The 23,738-nt window shown below is 36.6% G+C and overlaps 1 protein-coding gene across 2 annotated transcripts in view; it reads left to right on the top strand.

Moving 5' to 3' along the window:
- The window catches only part of GRIK2 (glutamate ionotropic receptor kainate type subunit 2), a gene marked incomplete at both ends in the record, with an annotated part of 636,473 nt that overhangs the window by 447,096 nt on the left and 165,639 nt on the right, over positions 1-23,738 (top strand). For both annotated transcript variants that reach the window (XM_082668692.1, XM_082668693.1), the window contains one exon: positions 9,683-9,889. In XM_082668692.1, the coding sequence (XP_082524818.1) occupies positions 9,683-9,889 (207 nt within the window). The remainder of the gene's footprint in view (positions 1-9,682; positions 9,890-23,738) is intronic.

Raw genomic sequence — 23,738 nt, forward strand, 5'->3', positions numbered from 1 at the left:
TATCACATGAAAAAGACAATTTAGATAAGGGCTTTAGATAAAGGCTGAGGGACATATAAATTATACACTTAAAAGTATAAAGTTTTATTATATTTAAATAAAATATTTTGATCCCCTTAACCTTAAAACATATTTTACTTTTTCAGAACTTCGTTTTGGGTTTATTCTGTGCCTAATTCCAGTCTAATACACATAAAAATATATGAGTTATTGCGCTCCTTAAAACTGGGGTTGACAGTAGAAATGCTGACAAATCCTTATTACAGATGCCAGTGGACTGAAGTGCCTTTACCTCTAGCAAATGCTGATGTGGAGATTTAAGACTATGTGAGAAATCAGGAAAGTTGCCCAGGAGAGTTTTATCACATTCATTGAACTCAGTATGTGGCACAATAATTCCTTCTGGTACCATTTTTCTTATCTTACACAAGGTTATTATTTATCCTTGTGCTGTGTGAAACAGAGAAAGAGAGTCTAAAGGAGAGTCATAACTCGATGTAAACTATCTTGTGACACAGTGTAGCTGGAGATAGGGATCACAGCTGGAAAAGTGTGTCTTACTTCTCAGAATTGAATATGGGAAGAATGATATTAAACATTGTAGAGATCCGTAAATACTAAAAAGATGCACTCAGTAACATATCTTTTTCCTAGTGATATGAAACCCTGTTTAAAATATACATCTAAATAGACTTTTTCATCTCAGGAGGACCAACAAATTTATTTGCCTATGACAGAAGTTTCCTTATTAGCTGATAGGTGAAGGAAATCAAATTAATAGGTACGATGGTTCCTACAAAAAGCTGGATTAGTGAGATTTAAATAGTGTAATAATTTTTGGAATTTTTGCTCTGCTTTTGTATCTTGTGCACATACATCCTTCACATTCCTTATACAATTTTAGGTAATCACTGACGTTCATCATATTTTTCTCCAGTGTTCCAGTGAGTTTGTATGAAAGGTGTATCATAAATATTTCAGAACAAAAATTTTAAGGAGAGAGAGACAATGATGACTTAGTGCAAATGGGGGAGAAACATTTTTTAGACACTCATATGTTGTTACCTAAATCTGTTGGGCTTAAAATATGCTATTTTTACAAATGCTTTTTTTTTTTCCTATTTATTTATTTATTTGGTCACACTGTGGGGCATCCAAGATCTTAGTTCCCTGACCAGGTATCAAAACTGTGCCCCCTGCAGTGGAAGCACAGAGTCCTAACCATTGGACCACCAGGGAATTCCTTTTTTTTAACCAATTCTTGAAGTATTTTTATGTTAAAAACCTGTGCTCTTACTTGGAAAAGAGATAATTTATCATGTAGAAAATGAATATTTTGGATTATGTATTTACTTCTATTCTACAGTGTTGTTTTTTTTTTTTTTTTCTTTTGCGGTACGCGGGCCTCTCACTGTTGTGGCCTCTCCAGTTGTGGAGCACAGGCTCTGGACGTGCAGGCTCAGCGGCCATGGCTCACGGGCCCAGCCGCTCCGCAGCATGTGGGATCTTCCCGGACCGGGGCACGAACCCATGTCCCCTGCATCAGCAGGCGGACTCTCAACCACTGCGCCACCAGGGAAGCCCCTACAGTGTTGTTTTGATTGCACTGTTCAATTAGTAAATGTATTACCATTTTGCATGCAGTGTATTACTGGCTAATCCCAGTTGATTGAAAAAATTATAAAGCCATACAATGCATGTTAAGTTGTCTAATGAGCTCTGTGTAATTATGCATTTGTATGGAGTTTGGAAACTATTACTAGGGACCATTTAATGTGGGAAGTATAGTATAAAAGTAAGTGATCCAGTAGTCTAACCACCTAGGTTGTATGCTGGCTGTTGACCTTAAGCAAAATACTTAGCACCCCTGCCCTCAGTTTCTTCATCTGTAAAATAGAAATAATAATATCATTGAACTCACATGCTTGTAATGAGGAATAAATAAGTTAATCCAAGGAAAGCACTCAGAGCAGGGCTGGGCAGTAAGTAGATGCTTGGAAAATGTTAGATAGTGCTATTACTTAGTGTATGGAACTTGAAAAATGGTCAACCTTTGTGACTTCTAAGTAAAAATAAAATACACATCCATTTACTTATAAATCAGAAATTGGCTGAAACCAAAGTATGAAGTTGATAGAATTAATTATTGTAACAAAATGCTTCTTTTGATCCCCATTCCACCAGCCAGAAATTCTCTAGCTGTACCCTTCTCTTCAGGGGAGCATGATATATTCTTTTCAAGTCCCTAACCCCCTGCCTGTGGGTGAGGAACCTGAGGATTTGTTACCACCATCCCCAAACCCCATAGGGTAACTTGGCTGTCATAAATTTTTCCTCCAAGTTCCCTTGGCTTCCCCAGTTGACCATAGCAGTCTGTTTCCATTCAGTTCACTACAGCAGTCATTTTATTGGCAAGCCTCCTATGTACCTGGTGATGTTGGGTGCTTTTGATGCACATTTAAGGACGTATCTTGTCATATAAATGGCTCGAGTCTAGTTCAGAAGATATACATGTAAACCAGCCCTCTCTACTCAATATGGTAAATATTATGGTAAAAGTATTCAAAAGTTTTTGTGGGACAGTCAGAGAAAGAGACCTGAATATGCCTGAATTGTGAATACCCAGCACAAGAAAGCTGTTTAGCTGCAGGTTTCCTCCTCTTCCAAGGTAACAAGGGCATTTAAATTGTGATCCATGGAAATGTGTTATCTAACTTGAAAGATTAGAAGTCCAGGAAGAGTCCAGGAAGAGAGGAAAATGAGTATAATATCCCCAAGGGTGGAAGAGGACTACATCTGTCACATTTGTAGTACTCTGTGTATCCCTGGGGAATACATTTTATATGTGATCATATATTACATAAAAATTAGACAGGATTTTAACTGTCCTTTTTACCTTATGGTAAGCCCAAATATCTAGCTTTGAATTTAGTTACAGATTAATTTCTGATTCCTATGTGTTTTACCTAATTTCATTTAAAAATGCAGCATATATGGATTTTCCATAAATTATCTTATGGTATAGAAAATGATAGAAGATTGTGGGAAAAGTATGTATCTTGGAATTTAGAAAACCTGAGTTGACATCTCTTCTTGGCCTCTTCTTAGGGGTTCTTTATTATCTCTTCTTAGCTGTGTGACCTGCGAAAATTATTTAACCTCTTTGAAAAATGACAACTGTAAAATATTCCTAATAAAACTCAATTGAATCATATGAAAAGATGCTCAACATCATCTTTCCTTAGAGAATTGTGAATTAAGGAAACTATGAAAAATCACTACATACCTATCAGAATGAACAAAATCCAGAAAACTGACACCACCAAATGCTGATGAGGATGTGGAACAACAGGAACTCTCATTCATTGCTGGTGGGAATGCCAGTGGTACAGCCACTTTGGCAGTTTCTTACAACACTAAATGGACTCTTATATGATCTAACAATAGAATGCATTGCTATTTATCCAAATGAGCTGAAACATATCCATACAAAAACCTGCACATGGATGTTTATAGCAGCTTTATTCATAATTGACAAAACTTGGAAACAACCAAGTTGTCTTTCAGTAGGTGAATGGATAAGGAAACTGTGCTATATTCAGACAATGGGATATTGTTCAGCACTAAAAAGAAATTAGCTATCAAGCCATAAAAAGGCATGGAGGAAACATAAATGTATATTACCAGGTGAAAGAAGCCAATCTGAAAAGGCTACATGCTGTATGAATCCAACTATATGACATTCTGGAAAAGAAAAAACTCTAGACACAATAAAAAAGATTAGTGGTTGCCAAGGATTAGAGGGGAGGGAGGGAGGAATAGGTAAAGCACAGAGGATTTTTAGGGCAGTGAAACTCTTCCGTATGATACTTAACAGTGGTGAGCTACATGTCATTATATATTTGACAAATCCCATAGAAAGTACCACCCTAAGGTAAACTATGGACTTTGAATGATAGTGATGTGTCATTGTAGATTCATCAAAAATAGCAAATGTATCACTCTGGTGGGGGAAGTTGAAAACGGGGAAGCTAGGCATGTGTGGCGGCAGGCGGTATATGGGAACACTCTGAACTTTGCACTCAGTTTTGCTGTAAACCTAAAACTGCTATAGAAATAAAGTCTATTAAAAATCCATTGAAAATTATTGTATCTAAAATAATGAAATGATAATTAAAAAGTTATCTGCCAGGTACCTTTTGTTTAATTCTCCAAACAACTTTAAAAGCATTGGTAAATCAACTTAGAGATGAGATAATTGAGTCAGAAAATTAACCAATTTATCATTTATTTAATTAATATTTTCTTTGCCCCTACTATATGCCAAGCATTGTGTTAGGCATTGGAGATACTATTATGAATCAATGTGGCTGTTATATTCCAGGGAAGTGGGACAATCAAAAAGAATGTAAGCCAACAAATAAAAATTTGAAGATAAATTAATTATTATGAGAAAATAAAGTGTTGAGGTAGAGAATAACAGGATTCTCTTTACATAAGGAACCCAGGAAAGTTTTCACATTTCATTTGAGCCTTAAAGGAAGCAAGGAAGCTCACCAATGTTTAAGGGCATTATAGACAGATAGAACAATATGTTAAAAGGCTCTGAGGCAGAAAATAGCAAGATATTTGAAGAACTGCAAGAAAACAGGATATTTAGAATTTAAAGAGAAGATGAGGTCAGGGAGGAAAGGTACAGTATAAACCTTTATGATGAATATTTTATTTATTTACCACACGTTTCTTGAACATCAACTAGTTGCCAGTCATTTAGTTAGGCACTGAAATATATTAATGGACATAATCTCTAATGTCTCCACACTCAAGAGTTGATATTCTAGTAGGGGAAGAAAGAAACACACATACCCCAATAAATAAATACACATACATACGTACATACACACGTGCATACATACATGCATACATACTTCAGATTGTGCTATGAGGAAAATAAAGCAAGGTAAAACAATAGAGAGTAACTTAGAAGGGAGAGGTAGTTTACATATAGTGTGTTTTTTCTGAAGAGGTGATATTTGAGCAGAGACCTGAATGATGAGAATGAAACAGCCATGTGAAGATCTTAGGAAAGATCCTCCCAGTCAGAAAAGGAGAGAAAAGAAGGCGATGCAAAGACCTCGGGTCAGGAATGAGCTTGGCAAGTTTGAGGACAAGACCAGTGTTCCTGGACATGATGAGAGAGGGGAATGAGAAGCTAAGGTTAGAGAGGAAAGCGGGCAGGGCCTAGAAGGCCAGCGTAAGCAGTTTTGCTTTTATTCTAGTGTCAGTGAAAAGGCACTGATAGGCTGTAAGCAGGTACATGATAAAATCATTTACTTTTCACAAGATCTCTGTGATTTTCTGTGGAGAGTGGACTGTGGGGACATATAAATGGAAAAGAGAGGTAAGAGGCTACTATAGGAATCCAGATGATAAATAAAAATTGCATGAACCACAGTGGCAGCAGGGATGGTGGGAAGAAATTGATGAGTTCAAAATACGTTTTGGGGCTTCCCTGGTGGCACAGTGGTTAAGAATCCGCCTGCCAACACAGGGGACATGGGTTCGAGCCCTGGTCTGGGAAGATCCCACATGCCGTGGAGCAGCTAAGCCCATGCGCCCCAACTACTGAAGCCTGTGCTCTAGAGCCCACGAGCCACAACTACTGAGCCCGTGTGCCACAACTACTGAAGCCCGTGTGCAGTAGAGCCCATGCTCTGCAACAAGAGAAGCCACTGCAATGAAAAGCCCGTGCACTGCAACGAAGAGTAGCTCCCGCTCACCACAACCAGAGAAGAGCCCATGCGCAGCAATGAAGACCCAATGCAGCCAAAAAATAAAATAAAATAAAATAATAAAATAAATTTATTAAAAAAAAATACGTTTTGACAGAAGAATTTGTACGATTTCCAAAGGTTAGAACAGAGAGTGAGAGTGACTCCCTAGCTTTTGAGTTGATCACTTTTGTGAGTGCTGGAACCATTTATCAAGATGAAAACACATGGTAGAACAACAGGTTTCAGGGGTCATGAGAAGGAATTTGTTATTCTAAATGCATTGGCAGTCTAGGGATGGTTTGAAGTGGTGACGGTGATATAATTCAATGTATACTCTAAGAAGATCATTTTTGTTCCTCTGTAGTGAATGAGCAAAAAGAAAGGGAAGCAAGGATGATGCCTCAGTGACTGGCTTGAGTAACTGGAAACTTTCCATTTTCTGAAAGCAGAGAGAACTGAAAAGGTGTACAAGTACAAAGAAGAATTCAGTTTGGGAATTAAGGGATATGAGATGTCTATGAAGGACTAAGTGGTGCTGACAAGTGCTGCTGGAGATGTGTGCCCAAGACTTACTTGGAGAGGTCTGGGTCAGATATATAAATTTTGGAGTCATCAGCATAAAGATGTTATTGAATTTGATGTGTATGGGTAAGATCATTTAGGGATGTATTTTAAGAAAAGAAGGGGAGAGGGGCCATAACCAAGTCTTAAGAGTCATCGGCATTTAGAATAAGGTAGAAAAGAAACAACAACAAAGTGTCCTGAGAAGCAGGTTATTGGAACAAGTACATATACTTTGAAATTAATTCTATATAAGGAGACAGATTGATTATTAAGGGGAGAGAAAATGACTCAGTTAATTAGGTCTTGGAGCAAGTGAAAGGTGATGGGGATGTGCTTTGTATCTTTCTTTTTGTCCCTCCAGATTCATTCTTTACTCTTCTTCACTCTCTCAGGAGGGTGACCTGTGCGAATCACATTAATAGACTGCTGTACTCTCTGGTTTTGACTAATGACTGATTGGTTTTGACTAATGGGAAGCCCCAGAAGGAGATCAAAGGGAGGGAAGACAGCAAGGTCATGGTTTCTATCCTCATGGATCCCTCCTGTAGTTGCCTTATACTGCTTATATTTCTCAACTGAATATCACTATTCTGCTCAAAGTGGCATCCTGTGTTGGGACCCTGACTGATAAAAGAATCAGGACGTAAGTGTAGAGATTGGTCCAATAAGCACAGGGCCAATTCCTCCATAGCAGTAGACAAAGGAAAGAGAAAATGAGCACAGATAAATGGTTCTGGTGGGTTTTGTGGTCTGAAGGTAAAGGTATCACATGTGATTGCTTTTAATTTCTTGCTGAGGTAATTAACTGAGTATTAGAGTGGGAAGCTGTAAGTATAAAGAAAAATGGATAAAATGTTCATCTCATAGAGTTGGAAATGGATACTACCATAAAATGTTTAAGGATATTAATTTTAGGTGTAAACAATTAGCAGTGTTCTACTCTTCAGGAGTAGGCATGGGAAAGACAAAAAGTTTCCGTAAGGCATGGTTTTGTAAAGCCAAATACCCCAGCACAAGATGGGCAAAGGGCATGAGAATGCATGTAGTATAGAAATTATACTAGTGGACCAAGGGATGTCGGGCTGACAGTGAAGTGAGGAAGGGGTTGATAGATAATGGCAAAATGTGGAGGTCACTGTGTTAGAGGTCTTTATGGAACTGAAGAATTGTAGGCATGGGTGTGATTGAACTATGAGTTGGATTAATGGGCTGTTAGAAATCCTGATTCAGAGGTATATCATTTTCTGAGAAATGCAGAGTGCAGTTTTGATCATGGGGGAGAGGGAGGCTAAATGAGAGAAGGATTTGGCAATGAGGAGGTAAAAGGATTGAGTGTGACCATGCTGATCCAAATGGATTTTGAATACAATAGAGAAGGTTGATAAGATTTGGAAGAGAGAAAAATTGTCATCCAGTTGCTAAAAATTAGAAAAATAAAGGCTTCTCTTCACACTTATCCCACAGATCTTAGTAAATCTTCTGATTCAAATTTCATTGGATAACAGCAATTGTAAAGAGAGAGCTGGGTGTAGGAGGGTGGCATGAACCTCAGAGAAGCAAAGATTATCTCAGGAGGCAGGGGAAGAAATGGTCTGGGGCCACAATGAGGGGCAAGGGAAGGCACCAAATGTGCTTCTGTCCCTGAGGGGTGTGGGGGTGACACTGAAGAGAGTCTCTGGGACAGAGGATATAGTTCAGTAAGGCAGGAATGAAAGGGACATTCCAAAAGTTGCATGAAGATGTGGAACAAGGTGCTGACCTTTGAGCAGGACTTCTTTCCCACAGTGGAACATCAGAAGAGCAGGAAACTGATCAAGCTAGAGTGTGCATGAAACAGTAGGGTTAGGCCAGGTCAAAGGATATGGGAAGAAAGATGGAATTAGCCTTGTTTCTGAGATGAGTATGGGTGAGCTGACACATTGCTGTTTGTCCAAAACTCCTTTAGGTATTATGGCCCTCATGAGATGACTGTTTTCCTGGGGTTGGGAGGAGGGTGATTGCATTGCTAGATGGACTGGCATGGCAGCCTCCTAAGCTTTTTCACTTTGCATTGTCTTTCTCTAAGAGAGAAGCTTCCAGAGGTTTTGCCCATTGTCAAATAGTAAGTAGTAGAGCCAATTGCACCCTGGTTTAGTTACAGGACAGTCTGTCACACCATGCTTCACCCACTCCCAATAAAATATGCTAATACATGGATTCTCTTACCCCTTAGTTAAACATATAATCTTTAATAGGGCCTTGCAGAGCCTTACAAGCAAGGTTCCTCACTTGGCTCTTCATCCTTACCTTGTTCAACTAGTTCCCTCACATACTGGATGTGACTTCAATCATATTGATGGCTGTTGTCCTCGTCCCTAGGCGCTCTAGTATCATATTGATCTCAGGCTTTTTACTGCTGTGGCCTTGTCCTGACATGCTCTTCTTTCAGATTTTCAAATGGCTAGACTCCTTCTCATCTTTTAGGTTCTAGTGCATGTTTCATCTCCTCAGAAAAGGTTTCCAGACATATTACTCAATTCTGTCTTACCTTCTCTTATCTTGCCAAGTACCTTGATGTCATTCAATATCTTATTGCCCTAGTTTATGTTTTTATACAATTTATCAGCATCAGAAGTAATGTGTTCTGGTCGTTTAGGCATTTATTATTGTTTTCTTCCCCTATATCATGAACTTCATTTCTCAGGGATTTCTCATTTATATAGAGGAGGGCTGGCTCATAGTAGGCTCCATAAAATCTTGTTGGATGAATGCATAAGCACTTGATAAACATTAGTTTCTTCTATATTCTAAAGTAAGCTACTACTTTTTGTCTTATAATTATAGTAGTTGTAATTTTCATGGTTCTTAGAACAAAATGAGATCATGTATATAAAAGTCCCTAATTCAGTTCTAAGCACATGATAGGCAATTAGGTAATGACTTTTTTTCATTCTTTTATCAATAAACCTCACTGAAACAGCACACCAGAAATTAATTATATGGTATAATTCAGATTGGGGTATTGTAATCATAGTGAAATTATGTCTTAGTATTATACATTGTATAGTATATATCTCATTATATATTATTTATTATGTGTGATATAAGATGTGGTATAAGATATATATCATTTTTATTATATAGTTGTGGCGAAGTTATATTTAAATATTCTCTTGTGAGACCCAAGTATTCCCAAAGTAATCTGCCTTATTAGTGTTTCAAACTATATTAATTACAATTAGAAGAAAATAAAATTGACTGTTCTAAATTAAAGTGAAATTTTCTATCTTGTAAGAAACTTGTAACTGTGATAGTAAGTTTCATGATTAACTGACACTTCCTACCTTCATGTTCGCTGTTTCCAGGAAGAACCCTATGTCCTGTTTAAGAAGTCTGACAAACCTCTTTATGGAAATGATCGATTTGAGGGCTATTGCATTGACCTCCTCAGAGAGCTATCTACAATCCTTGGCTTTACATATGAAATTAGACTTGTGGAGGATGGGAAATATGGAGCCCAGGATGATGCCAATGGACAATGGAATGGAATGGTCCGTGAACTAATTGATCATGTAAGTCCCTTTTCTCATTATTTATTAACTTTGGAAGATTTCTAATAGATTTACTTTTTTTTTTTTTTTTGATGGTCAGGGGTTAATAATGTCAGAGAACAGTAATGTATTTTAAGTAGTTATTTTTTTCAATAATGTTATTAAAAGTATATATTATTTCTGACAAATACACAGGATGTAAGGGATGTATATAGTTCTATTAGAAACAAATGTCTCTTAAATTAACTAGTAGTTAGTGATTTAATATCTTGAAGTATTTGGTCCTAATTTATAAAATGGAATGTGTTTTTTTTTTATTTAACATCTTTATTGCAGTATAATTTAATTGCTTTACAATGTTGTATTAGTTTCTGCTGTACAGCAAAGTGAATCAGCTATACATATACATATATCCCCATATCCCATCCCTCTTGCTTCTCTCTCCCACCCTCCTATCCCACCCCTCTAAGTGGTCACAAAGCACCACTGCTGCTGCTTCCTACTAGCTATCTGTTTTACATTTGGTAGTGTATATATGTCAGTGCTACTCTCTCACTTCGTACCAGCTTACCCTTCCCCCTCCCCGTGTCCTCAAGTCCATTCTCTATATCAGCGTCTTTATTCCTGTCCTGCCCCTGGGTTTGTCAGAACCATTTTTTTTTTTTTTTTGTAGATTCCATATATATGTGTTAGCATACAGTATTTGTTTTTCTCTTTCTGACTTACTTCACTCTGTATGACAGACTCTAGGTCCATCCACCTACTACAAGTAACTCAGTTTTGTTTCATTTCTTTTTATAACTAATATTCCATTGTATTTATGTGCCACATCTTCTTTATCCATTCATCTGTCGATGGATACTTAGGTTGCTTCCACGTCCTACCTATTGTAAATAGTGCTGCAATGAACATTGTGGTACATGACTCTTTTTGAATTATGGTTTTCTCAGGGTATATGCCCAGTGGTGGGATTGCTGGGTCATATGATAGCTCTATTTTTAGTATTTTAAGGAACCTCCATACTGTTCTCCATAGTGGCTGTATCAATTTCCATTCCCCACAATGGTGCAAGAGGGTTCCCTTTTCTCCACAACCTCTCCAGCATTTATTGTTTGTGGATTTTTTGATGATGGCCATTCTGACTGGTGTGAGGTGATACCGCAATGCAGTATTGATTTGCATTTCTCTAATGATTAGTGTTGTTGAGCATCCTTTCATGTGTGTGTTGGCAATCTGTATATCTTCTTTGGAGAAATGTCTATTAAGGTCTTCTGCCCATTTTTGGATTGGGTTGTTCGTTTTTTAAATATCAAGCTGCATGAGCTGTTTATATATTTTGGAGATTAATCCTTGGTCCGTTGATTCATTTGCAAATATTTTCTCCCATTCTGAGGGCTGTCTTTGGTCTTGTTTATGGTTTCCTTTGCTGTGCAAAAGCTTTGAAGTTTCATTAGGTCCCATTTGTTTATTTTTGTTTTTAGTTCCATTACTCTAGGAGGTGGATCAAAAAAGATCTTGCTGTGATTTATGTCAAAGAGTGTTCTTCCTATGTTCTCCTCTAAGAGTTTTATACTGTCCGGTCGTACATTTAAGTCTCGAATGCATTTTGAGTTTATTTTTGTGTATGGTGTTAGGGAGTGTTCTAATTTCATTCTTTTACATGTAGCTGTCCAGTTTTCCCAGCACCACTTATTGAAGAGACTGTCTTTTCTCCATTGTATATCCTTGCCTCCTTTGTCATAGATTAGCTGGTCATAAGTGTGTGGGTTAACCTCTGCGCTTTCTATCTTGTTCCATTGATCTATGTTTCTGTTTTTGTGCCAGTACCGTATTGTCTTGATTACTGTAGCTTTGTAGTATAGTCTGAAGTCAGGGAGTCTCATTCCTCCAGCTCCATTTTTTTCCCTCAAGACTGCTTTGGCTATTCGGGGTCTTTTGTGTCTCCATACAAATTTTCAGTTTTTTTGTTCTAGTTCCGTAAAAAATGCCATTGGTAATTTGATAGGGATTGCATTGAATCTGTAGATTGCTTTAGGTAGTATAGTCATTTTCATAATATTGATTCTTCCAATCCAAGAACATGGTATATCTCTGCATCTTTTGGTATCATCTTTAATTTCTCTCATCAGTGTCTTATAGTTTTATGCATACAGGTCTTTTGTCTCCCTAGGTAGCTTTATTCCTAGGTATTTTATTCTTTTTGTTGCAGTGGTAAATGGGAGTGTTTCCTTAATTTCTCTTTCAGATTTTTCCTCATTAGTGTATAGGAATGCAAGAGATTTCTGTGCATTAATTTTATATCCTGCAACTTTACCAAATTCATTGATTAGCTCTAGTAGTTTTCTGGTGGCATCTTTAGCATTCTCTATGTATAGTATCATATCATCTGCAAACAGTGACAGTTTTACTTCTTCTTTTCCAATTTGTATTCCTTTTATTTCTTTTTCTTCTCTGATTGCTGTGGCTAGGACTTCCAAAACTATGTTGAATAACAGTGGTGAGAGTGGACATCCTTGTCTTTTTCCTGATCTTAGAGGAAATGGTTTCAGTTTTTCGCCATTGAGAATGATGTTTGCTGTGGGTTTGTCATATATGGCCTTTATTATGTTGAGGTAGGTTCCCTCTATGCCCACTTTCTGGAGAGTTTTTATCATAAATGGGTGTTGAATTTTGTCAAAAGCTTTTTCTGCATCTATTGAGATGATCATATGGTGTTTATTCTTCAGTTTGTTAATATGGTGTATCACGTTGATTAATTTACGTATATTGAAGAATCCTTGCATCCCTGGGAAAAATCCCACTTGATCATGGTGTATGATCCTTTTAATGTATTGTTGGATTCTGTTTGCTAGTATTTTGTTGAGGATTTTTGCATCTATATTCATCAGTGATACTGGTCTTTAATCTTCTTTTTTTGTAGTATCTTTGTCTGGTTTTGGTATCAGGGTGATGGTGGCCTCATAGAATGAGTTTGGGAGTGTTCCTTTCTCTATAATTTTTTGGAAGAGTTTGAGAAGGATCGGTTTTATCTCTTCTCTAAATGTTTGATACAATTCACCTGTGAAGCCATCTGGTCCTGGATTTTTGTTTGTTGAAGATTTTTTTTTTTTTTTTTTTTTTTTTGCAGTATGCGGGCCTCTCACTGTTGTGGCCTCTCCCGTTGCAGAGCACAGGCTCTGGATGCGCAGGCTCAGTGGCCATGGCTCACGGGCCCAGCCGCTCCACAGCATGTGGGATCTTCCCAGACCAGGGCACGAACCCGTGTCCCCTGCATCAGCAGGCGGACTCTCAACCACTGCGCCACCAGGGAAGATTTTTAATCACAGTTTCAATTTCATTACTTGTGATTGGTCTGTTCATATTTTCTATATCTTCCTGGTTCAGTCTTGGAAAGTTATACCTTTCTAAGAATTTGTCCATTTCTTCCAGGTTGTCCATTTTATTGGCATAGAGTTGCTTGTGGTAGTCTCTTAGTATACTTTGTATTTCTGCGGTGTCTATTATAACTTCTCCTCTTTCATTTCTAATTTTACCGATTTGAGTCCTCTCCCTCTTTTTCTTGATGAGTCTGGCCAGTGGTTTATCAATTTTGTTTATCTTCTCAAAGAACCAGCTTTTAGTTTTATTGATCTTTGCTATCGTTTTCTTTGTTTCTATTTCAGTTATTTCTGCTCTGATCTTTATGATTTCTTTCCTTCTGCTAACTTTGGGTTTTGTTTGTTCTTCTTTGTCTAGTTCTTTTAGGTGTAAGGTTAGATTGTTTATTTGAGATTTTTCTTGCTTGTTGTGGTAGGCTTGTATAGCTATAAACTTCCCTCTTATAACTGGTTTTGCTGTATCCCATAGGTTTTGGATCATGGTGTTTTCATTGTCATTTGTCTCTAGGTGTTTTTTGATTTCCTCTTTGATTTCTTCAGTGATCTCTTGGTTATTTAGTAAGGTAGTGTTTAGCCTCCATGTGTTTGTGTTTTTTACATTTTTTCCCCTGTAATTCATTTCTAATCTCATAGCATTGTGGTCAGAAAAGATGCTTGGTATGATTTCAGTTTTCTTAAATTTACTGAGGCTTGATTTGTGACCCAAGATGTGATCTTCTTAAATAATTCTGAAAGCTTTCCACTTCTCTCCATCTCCACAGTCACATAGATTAAATTCCCAATATGAGAATCTTCCCCTTTTAATCTGTTATCTAACTATATCATTCAACTAAAGTCTTGTTTCAGGAAGAGAAATCTGATCATGCCCCTCTTTTGCATAAAGTCTTTCAATAGTTTTCGTTGTCCTAAGGATATAGGACCAACTGTATAATATATTTACAAGCCCTTCTACGTTTGGTTATTGTTTCTCTCCTATGGAAATCTTTCTGACCCTTCAAATAGACTCTCAGACCTTCTCCACCCTGCTTTCTCTGTTGGGAGGTTCCCTTACATAGAGTAAAGCAACAGGGCTTCCCAGTCAGTGTTCCAAGGGAGAGAGGAGAGTAAGGTTAGAATATTTATTTTCCTCCTCATTCCCTGAGATGTCGTCTTGAGCTGGCTTGTGCCCCCTCACTGAATGTCACAGTTTCTCATAATAATCCCTGCTCTACACAAATGTCTCTCCTGCTCTCAGTTCCAGTTTACACCCTACATAGCTTTCTTTAATTCTGATCTTAGGGGTGGTTACCGCTTAGCTGCTAAAAGCCTTGGGTTCCTGCACCATTCCTTAAAATTTCCATTCACCAGTGGTTCTCAAAGTATATTCCATAGACCTGCAACATCAGTATCACTTTCAAACTTGTTAGAAATGCAAATTTTCAGGTCCTACTCTAGACCTACCAGGTCTGAAACTCTGCAGTGAAACCTGGCAATCTATTTTAACAAGGCTTACTGATGAGATTCTGATGTTCCCTGAAGTTTGAGAATCATAAGTCCTTTTGTGAGTAAACCCTGCTCAGGTATCTTCATTTGAGTGTGCACCTGTTTTCTGTTGAGACCCTGACTGGTGAAGCTTTTTATATTTTCACTTATCCTGCTCTCTCCAGCCACATCCAGGTGGACTTTATTCAGTCTTGTTCTCCTTTGCCTCCTGTCTAGTTTTCTGTCCCCAGCACTCTAAACCCCAGTCCAGCTCACCTCGTCTAAATTGCTTTTGCTTAGTTTCAAAAACACTTCCCCCGTGAGGCTTCTCCATCCCACCGCAGGAAGCCCACCTGCTATGAGCTTCCACATCGTTCTTATTACATAACACCATCACACTTTATTTTAATTACCAGCTTAATATCTACTCTATTTACTTGCATCTAAGTAGTATAATAGTTATAATATCAAGCAAGGCTATTTCAGTTGCAAGTGTAAGAAACACGGCTAAATATAGCTTACACAAACATATTTTTTTAAAAGCCCCACATTACAAAAAACATCCAACAGTGATTTTCACTTCAAGTACATTGGATCCAGGGTCTTAAAGTAGGCCATTGTATGCGTTGGCCTCTCTTTCACTGCCTTGTTATCTCTTGGCTTTGCTCTCTTTATAGATTTTATTCTTAAACACTTTCTTTCCACATGGTGACAAAGGAGGCTCAAGTTGGCACTAGGCCAGCGGCTTTCAACTAGGGGCAATTTTTTCTCCAGGAGACATTTGGCAATGTTGGGAGACATTTTTATTGTCACAACTTAAGGAGGTGGGAGAGATGTTGCTACTGCCATCAAGGGGTAGAGGCTAGAGATGCTAGTCTCTAAATAATGTACAAGATAGCCCCTCACAACAAAAAATTACTTGCCTCAAATATCAATAGTGTTGAAGTTTAGAAACTCTAATCTAGGTTTATCTGTTTCTTAGAGTCCTCCTTCTGAAAGAGATAGTGGTCTCCTTTTGCCAAAGTGTCAGCAAAATCTATTGCAGAGTGTTGGTGGGAGGTGGGAGGGGTGTCCGCTGGGCCAGCTTTGGACCATGTGCCAATCTGGGAACTAATCCATAAGGCTGGGGTAGAGGAGGTGGTTATTGGAATGGCCACACTTGGATCATATGTCGACATCTGGAACTGTGGGACAGAATCGGCCACATCTGAATTATGGTACTTATAATTTTTATGTGAACTTGGGGGCAGAGGCAAGCAATATTTATTTTAAACCAGCTATATGCCAATCCATTTTCTAGATGTTCTAGGTTTTACTTGGTTAAGTAGAAGGGGAATAACCATCAAGAGGCTGAATTTATTCAGGTGTTGTGATGGGGAAATATAATTAAAAATAAGATCTTCGTCCAATCCAGAAAACTTCTCCACAAAGCTAGAAGAAAAAGAAAATTTTATTATTGAATAAGCATTACACTAGAATGTGATGTACACTATAGGCAATTTGCTAAGAGATTGCAAAGACAGAAGTATCACCCTTTTATGTAGCCAAGCAGACACAACGCATTACATACGTGTTTTCAAGATAAGCAATAACTAGTCCTCAAGAAATCTTGAAAGTACTATTTATCACACGTAGTTCATATTAAATTTATTTGGTTATTGAGGTGACCATCTGTGTTAGATAATTGGCTTTATACAGTAGAAAAATAAGCTTCTCATATCTTTATGACAGCAGGTAGATTTTAGGCACTTGCCCACCAAAGTTAGCTCCTACCCTCCCACAGAAATTTGGAGTTAGGGTGCACTCTTCCTTGGTGATTCCTTTTCAAAGACATACCTCCCAGGTCCTTGAGAAAGGCATCCCCTGGTGGGAAACCTGGCAAGAGGCGTAACTAACTTTTAAAGATTTATATACATTTCAAAAAGAGAGAGAGAAAGCACTTAAAATTATAAGTTTTCTTAAGTAAATGTTCTAAGAAAAGGGGAGGGGTCTCTGATTATTTTCAATAGAGAGAATTGAGTCTCATGTTTAATTTGAATTTGTCCTTACAGTTGCAGGTCTAATTATTTTAGTAATAACTGTTTTTAACACCTTCTTCTCTCTCCTTCCTTCTTGAGAGGACCCTCAATGTATAGGGTTTGACAAGATCTCTCAAATTCATTTTAATCTAACCAGGGACAGTGATTGGTGGTACGATATGAAGGTAGCACCTCAGAAAGTTATTAGGAGAAAGTGGCTCCCTGAGGCATTGTTAGTCCTTGGAAAATGACAAGACTTTCCCCTAAAAACACCTTCCTCCCCCATCATTTCCACAACAGGGCTGCATAACATGTGTACTAGTAAGTACTTGGTGAGACAGTTGTGGGTTCAAGTCTTAATTCTTTTACTATGTAGCTTTATGCCTTGGGCACTTTGCTTTAAACTCTTTAAGCCTTAGTTTTCTCAAAAATAAAATAATGTCATATTAATAATTAGGAATTATATATATATATATATATATATATATATACACACACACACACACACACACATATGTTTCCTAATGCGGTGTCTGACAAATAATAGATAATCAACAAATGGAGACATAATAAGTTTGAACTAATAAGTTCAAAGTTTTTGTCTTCTTACTTATCCTATATTTCTACTATAGTGTTTATGAGTATTCTTGTTGAAGACAAAAAGTATATTTAGACAGTATTACAATGATAAAGATGTAGGGATTATAGTTGCTATTGATATTAATTTTATATTGAATTATAGTAAAATCAGTGTTAAGTTTTTTGTGTTTTTTTTTTTACATCTTTATTGGAGTATAATTGCTTTACAATGGTGTGTTAGTTTCTGCTTTATAACAAAGTGAATCAGTTATACATATACATATGTTCCCATATCTCTTCTCTCTTGTATCTCCCTCCCTCCCACCCTCCCTATCCCACCCCTCCAGCGGTGACAAAGCACCCGAGCCGACATCCCTGTGCCATGCGGCTGCTTCCCACTAGCTATCTACCTTATGTTCGTTAGTGTGTATATGTCCATGCCTCTCTCTCGCCCTGTAACAAAAAATTTTTGTGAGCCATCAAACTGATTAAACTCTTTATCAGGACACTATTTTACTGTATCAGTTCACTGCATCCACAGTCTTCTGTATTAAGGTATATACATGGTAGCGTTCATTTGCTTCAAATATACTGAAAATAACTAGGGGACACAAATAACAGGATTGCAGCAAGTGTTCAGCATTCAAGAATATTTATGGAAAGAATGACACAAATGGTCTACAGTGTGCCACACAAATGTGAAACTCAAGCATCTTGCTCCTTAGAGAATATGTGACATATTTTCCAGATGCTTTTCTTCTTATGTTGTCTTCCAGGGGCCTCAGTGAAAGTGTCTATTCATGCTCCAAGGAAAGAAATAAGGAGTGACATAGTTTCCTCAGAAAATTAAAAGCATCATAACTTTTTGTGTAATATTTTATGAAATATTTGATCGAGTTTTTCACTCTTAAAAGCAAGCTTAGCTATTAAACCTGACATAGAAGTGATGAGTACACAGAAACTTGCTAATGCAACCATTGTATTAAGTTGGACATACATTTACTTGTAGCTTTGGGCTATGTATTCCTTATGGCTAATAACTCATTTGTGGGCTCATGAGACAACTGTTTTTTGTTATTCGTAAATCCAACTAGAGTCATTCATAAGCATGAGGGGAAACACCTAAGCTGCAATAAGCTAGCAGCACATATTATTATGGGACTCCTTGAAGGAGACAAGGGCTGTTGCATTACTTTGCAGTCTTTGGTGATGTTTGCCTTGGCAGTGGAAAACCAGGAAGATTTATGCTTGTAAACATCCATACATAAGTTAATAAAGCAGGATGCCAAGTCTCTTTTCATGCAGGCTAAAAATAGACCTCAGATCTGTCCCTACCTTCCAGTTTTACACCCACCAACCTAGTTCAGACACTTGCCACCTCATTATGTATTTATTATGTACCTCCTGCCTCTTCTTTAGGAATCCACCTACACATTATAGTCATGTTCTTCTTTGATAACTAGTGACTTCTCAAAGCTGTCCCACTCAAAGTATTGCAGAGATGCCAATAGATTGTACTATAAACTTTCAAGTACGCATGTTGACCTTGCATTTATTTCTCACTGTCCCCTGACACCTAGTGGCTCATGCAGTCCTTAAGCTCTTTCACATTGTCACCTGTTTTAAAGTACACCTCCAGGGTTCCATGTTGGGACTCTGCTTACCTAGGCTTTTCCTGATCATTTCACACTTCTAAAGAGCCCACTTATATAAACACCTGTAGAACTCCTACTTCTGCTGCTTGATCACAGACACTCCTTGCTACTTGAAATCCTTTGTCCTTTCATCTTTCACACAGAATAAGCCCCAGCTGGAGGCAAATTTCTGAACGCCTTTAAGCCAGTGATCTGCAGGGGGCTTCTCTGATCTAGTGTCCTAATGCTGATAAAATCTGTGAGGGAATACTGTGTACTCATACTCCTCAGATCTACAGTTACTTCTTAACTGCAAATTTGGGAATTTGGGTGCTTTCTATCTATCTACCTATGCTGTGTAGCCTTGGGAAAGCTACTTATTCTGTTTTAAGGTCAGTTTTATCACATGTACCGGGGCAATAATGATACTCACTCATAGAATGATGGTGTGGATTGAATGTTAATATCTGAGAGTGGAGCAGCAGTGTAGCCATTTTTAACTTATTCAGATACATCAGTGGCACAGCAGAGATGGGGGATGGATGGGGGCGACACAGGGAAGGGGAGAAGGATGACAACAGAGAGAAAGAACAAATTAAATGTTGTCTGACAGTGATGCTGAACCCACTGTAGGTCTCATGCCTTGCTGTGTGAAGGCTCCTGGCACAGATGTATACTCTCACGTACGCAGATACAGACTTTAAAACAAAGAAGTAACCTAACTTCTAGTCAAAAACTGCTAATTAATCTGGTATGCAGCTATAGGAATTGAGTTCATTTCTATGACTGGAATGTTTAATGAGTCTTCGAATCATATTTGAGAAGCTGACTCTGAGGACATGAATGTATGACACAGGTGTGTTACCTGTCAAATAGGAAATATTATTATTACTGTTAATATATCCGAAGGGATACCAAATGTTTTCTTTCATGTTGTTTTATCTTGGCTATTAAACACCAGGAGTTAATTTGATTATGGTTAAACCATGATTGTATTTAAAACAGATAATTGACAATATGTATGCTATGGTATTATCAGAGGGCATTTTTCTATCATTACCACTAAAAAACAAGAGATTTTTTAAAGCCATATTCTCAGTCTTTTTACATCATTAGAATTGTTTAGATCAGACTATGAGAAGTGTTTGTTTGTTGTTACTTAGCTCTTTAAGAGATGCCAAAGAACTTTACAACTTCTTTGGGCTTAGAAAGACTTCTCTTTTAATATCATTAACCGTTTGTGGTTGGTAAGAGAGTAGATTGGTCAATAAAAGCTTTTTTTTTTCTTTTTAATGAAGCTCTTTTTTATAACTTCAAGTGCTGTTGAAATTTTAAAAGCAAACAAACAAAAACTTGATCATTTGACAGATTAAAAAAAGAATGAGAAAATTTCTGTTTTAGTTTATAAAACAACTATGGCAAAGTGGGAAGTCTGTTAGGACCTAATTCCCCCTTATTTTACATAATTTTTAAGAAGACCAGTGATGCTATGGTTTTCCAGCTGCCTGAATGCTTCCCAGCATGCTGCCTCAGCAATGCAATCAGTGTTTAACATTATCAAGCCTTTTGTGATTCATGAATAAGCCTTGGAGGACCTCACTTACTTCGCCTTGCCTTCTAATTGGTCTTTTATTACATACTAGGGAGGAAATCAAACATTTGTTTTTCAAGGAACAGTCTCCAGGTATTATCACAAAAATGAAAAGGCTAAATCAAAAAACAGTTTCTAACTAAATAGGAATTGACTTGTGCTGTAGCTCTGAATTTTGATATCATGTTGTCTCAACTCTGCATTCTAGTGGAAGCATTCTAGTATTTCAGTTAAAAAAATTGAATAGGGTTAATATTATTATCACTATTATTTTTTTTTTAATTTTGGGAAAAATCACTAAAACATAGAAGTACAAATTTATTTATAATTTCCTATGACCGAGAAGTGGCAACTGTAAACATGTTTGTTAACTTTGCTTCAAGTTTCTCTCTTTTAATACAAAAGTTATAAAACATTACAGATAATGTTGAAGTCCCTTACTCACCGTAAAATTTCTCAATTTAGTAATTTCCAAATCAATTGTAAAAGGTAAAATTACATTTCCCTCATCCCCCCCACATGTAACCATTCTTAAGTTTGATGTTCTCCTGGTCCATTTTGTATAAATTTCTTAAAGTATTTGGTAGTATTTTTATTTGACCAGTCTCTACTGAGATTCAGATTATTTCCAGTGTTATGCTATGAAAACAAATGCTGTCAGAAAGGACCATGTCTTGTCTTGTCTTGTCTCCTGGAGCACCTGTGTCAAGAGGTTCTCTAAGAGATGTACTGGGAAAGGAATTGCTAGTCAGAGTTTACAGATATTTTCAGTTTCATTAGATATTGAAAATATTGTTCTACAAATTGCTTTACCAATTTACATTTTTGCCAGTAGTTTGTAAGAGTTCTGCTTCTCTGCAAAATCGCTAACATGAGATTCTCACTATTTGAATTTGGTCAGTTTAAAGACACATGGAATCCCATTGCTTTAATTTATATTCCCTGATTACTAGCCTCTTCCCACTCTCTCCATATTTATTAACTTTTTAATTTCTCTTTCCTGAAAATCCCATTTACCTCCTTTGCCTTTCCTTATTGATACATAGTAATTTGTTATATTTTCTGAATACTAATAATGCAAATATTTTTCCTGGTTAGGATCGTGTCATTTAAATTGTTTAAAGCATGTGTATATGCACATGTCTGTGTTTGTGTGAGTTTTGGTGTGAAGTTTTAAAGTTTGAGTTTGTTAATTTACTTATTTTTTTCTTCATAGTTGTGATGTTTTCACTTCTTTGTTGGAATTCTTCCTTAACTGGAACTCATTAAGATATTCTATTATTTAAGAGTCTTAACGTTTTTGTTTTTCAAATTTAATTCTTTCACCACATGCAGTTTGTTCATTAAGTCCACACAGGTTGGACTTCAACTTAAGTAAAAGTCTGAATTCCTTCCACTCTCAGCATGAAGATAGACAACCAAATAGTCCAGGCCAGACATATTTGTTAATAATTTTCTTTTCTCTGACAAAAAAGCAACTTAGAAAGCAATTGATTTTTACTTTCAGTGAGAAATCTTGTGACTGTTAACTTAGACCTTAGAGCTATGTATTAGGAAGAGCACATGACGCGTTAAAAAGGGCTATTGTATTTCTCTATAATTGAAATGTTTTTCTCAATGATTTAAACAGCAAGTTGTTGAAAGTGGAAATGTACTGTCAAATAGTTCAGAGATAAAACTATTGAGAAAGTTACTTCAGAAGCAGGAGACCGAAGACCAGTATAATTCTGATTTATACTGTGTAATAGATTATGATTCACTAGAAATTATCCTATAGTTGGTACTTAGCAACTGCTTGTTGAATGTCTCTTCTGGGAGAGACACTGTTAACTACAGCATTAACAATACCTTTTAAATATAATGGTTTTATTTGATTTTTTTCTATGTATTTTCACAGTAACATTGACGTCATGTTTGGAAATATTTAAGTGTTTTTTAAACATAATTTTTTAAAAAATTTTTGAAATTTTGATGTATTATCAAGATTTTTAAAATAAATTATTTCCCTAATAATGATCTCTTGGTATGCTATTTAGTTGTAATATTATAGCAAAAACTGTCATTAAGGATTATTTTATTTTGTAATTATATAATAAATTATTGAATAAATATCCTCCATGGATACTACTGAGTTCTTCAAACATGATTCTTGAACTTAAAATATTGGTAAAGTAAATGCTTTGGATATAAATATGGTCAGAAAAAATAGCACAAGACATAATTTGAAGCTTAAGAGGAAGTAAAATGCTAAATTGGGATTATAGAGACTCCTATAGATGTATAGAAACTCCTAACACTCCTATACATCCTATACATAATTTTGCCTCTGACAAAACAATATACAACTAATCAGTCTCACACTGCAGGACACTGAAACTTTTCTTTGACATAGTCAGGAAAGGCTTCTTAAAAAAAGAAAGCTTTTAAAAAGCTTCTTAAATGAACAGAGGGAAACAGATTAGAATGGAGAAGGCTTGAAGTTGAGAATTTGATGATGACTCAAGCAAATAAAGTACTATATAAAGATGAAAGTAGAAAAATAAATTAAGGGCAAGGGTATTCTGGGAGAAAATTTCCCACAGGAGCAGATCAAAAATCTAGAATTATTTGAGTTCAATAATAATAAGAAGTTTGTATTTGAGTCAGAGAGTGAATTTACAGTGACACTGTTAAAGCAGGGGGCTGGAAAATCTGTTTATCTGTGGTATATGGCATTACTTAATAATAACACTGATTCGCATCTACCATTATCAGAAAAGCAGAATAAATGTAACTGAAGTCAGATATAAACAAATGTGGCTTTTAAAAAAAATTTATTTTATATTGGAGTACAGTTGATTAACAATGTTTTGTTAGTTTCAGGTGTACAGCAAAGTGATTCAGTTATAAGTATACATGTATCTATTCTTTTTCAAATTCTTTTCCCATTTAGGTTATTATAGAGTATTGAGCAGAGTTCCCTGTGCTATATAATAGGTCCTTGTTGGTTCTCTATTTTAAATAAATGTGGCTTTTTTTTAAGGTGACATTTTCTTTAGAACATAAAACAAATCTAAACAGTAACAAAACAAAGTCCTAAACAAAAGCTAAAAAAATTCAAAAGTACAATCATAGCATGAATTTTCTTAATAGAATAAATATCATTTCTTTGTTAACTGTGCCTGGATTTTCCTTTCTCATTAGTTATGTGGAATTGCTTTTCAAAGTAAA

Source organism: Grampus griseus, assembly GCF_964374135.1.
Source record: "Grampus griseus genome assembly, chromosome: 13".
Classification (NCBI taxonomy): domain Eukaryota; kingdom Metazoa; phylum Chordata; class Mammalia; order Artiodactyla; family Delphinidae; genus Grampus; species Grampus griseus.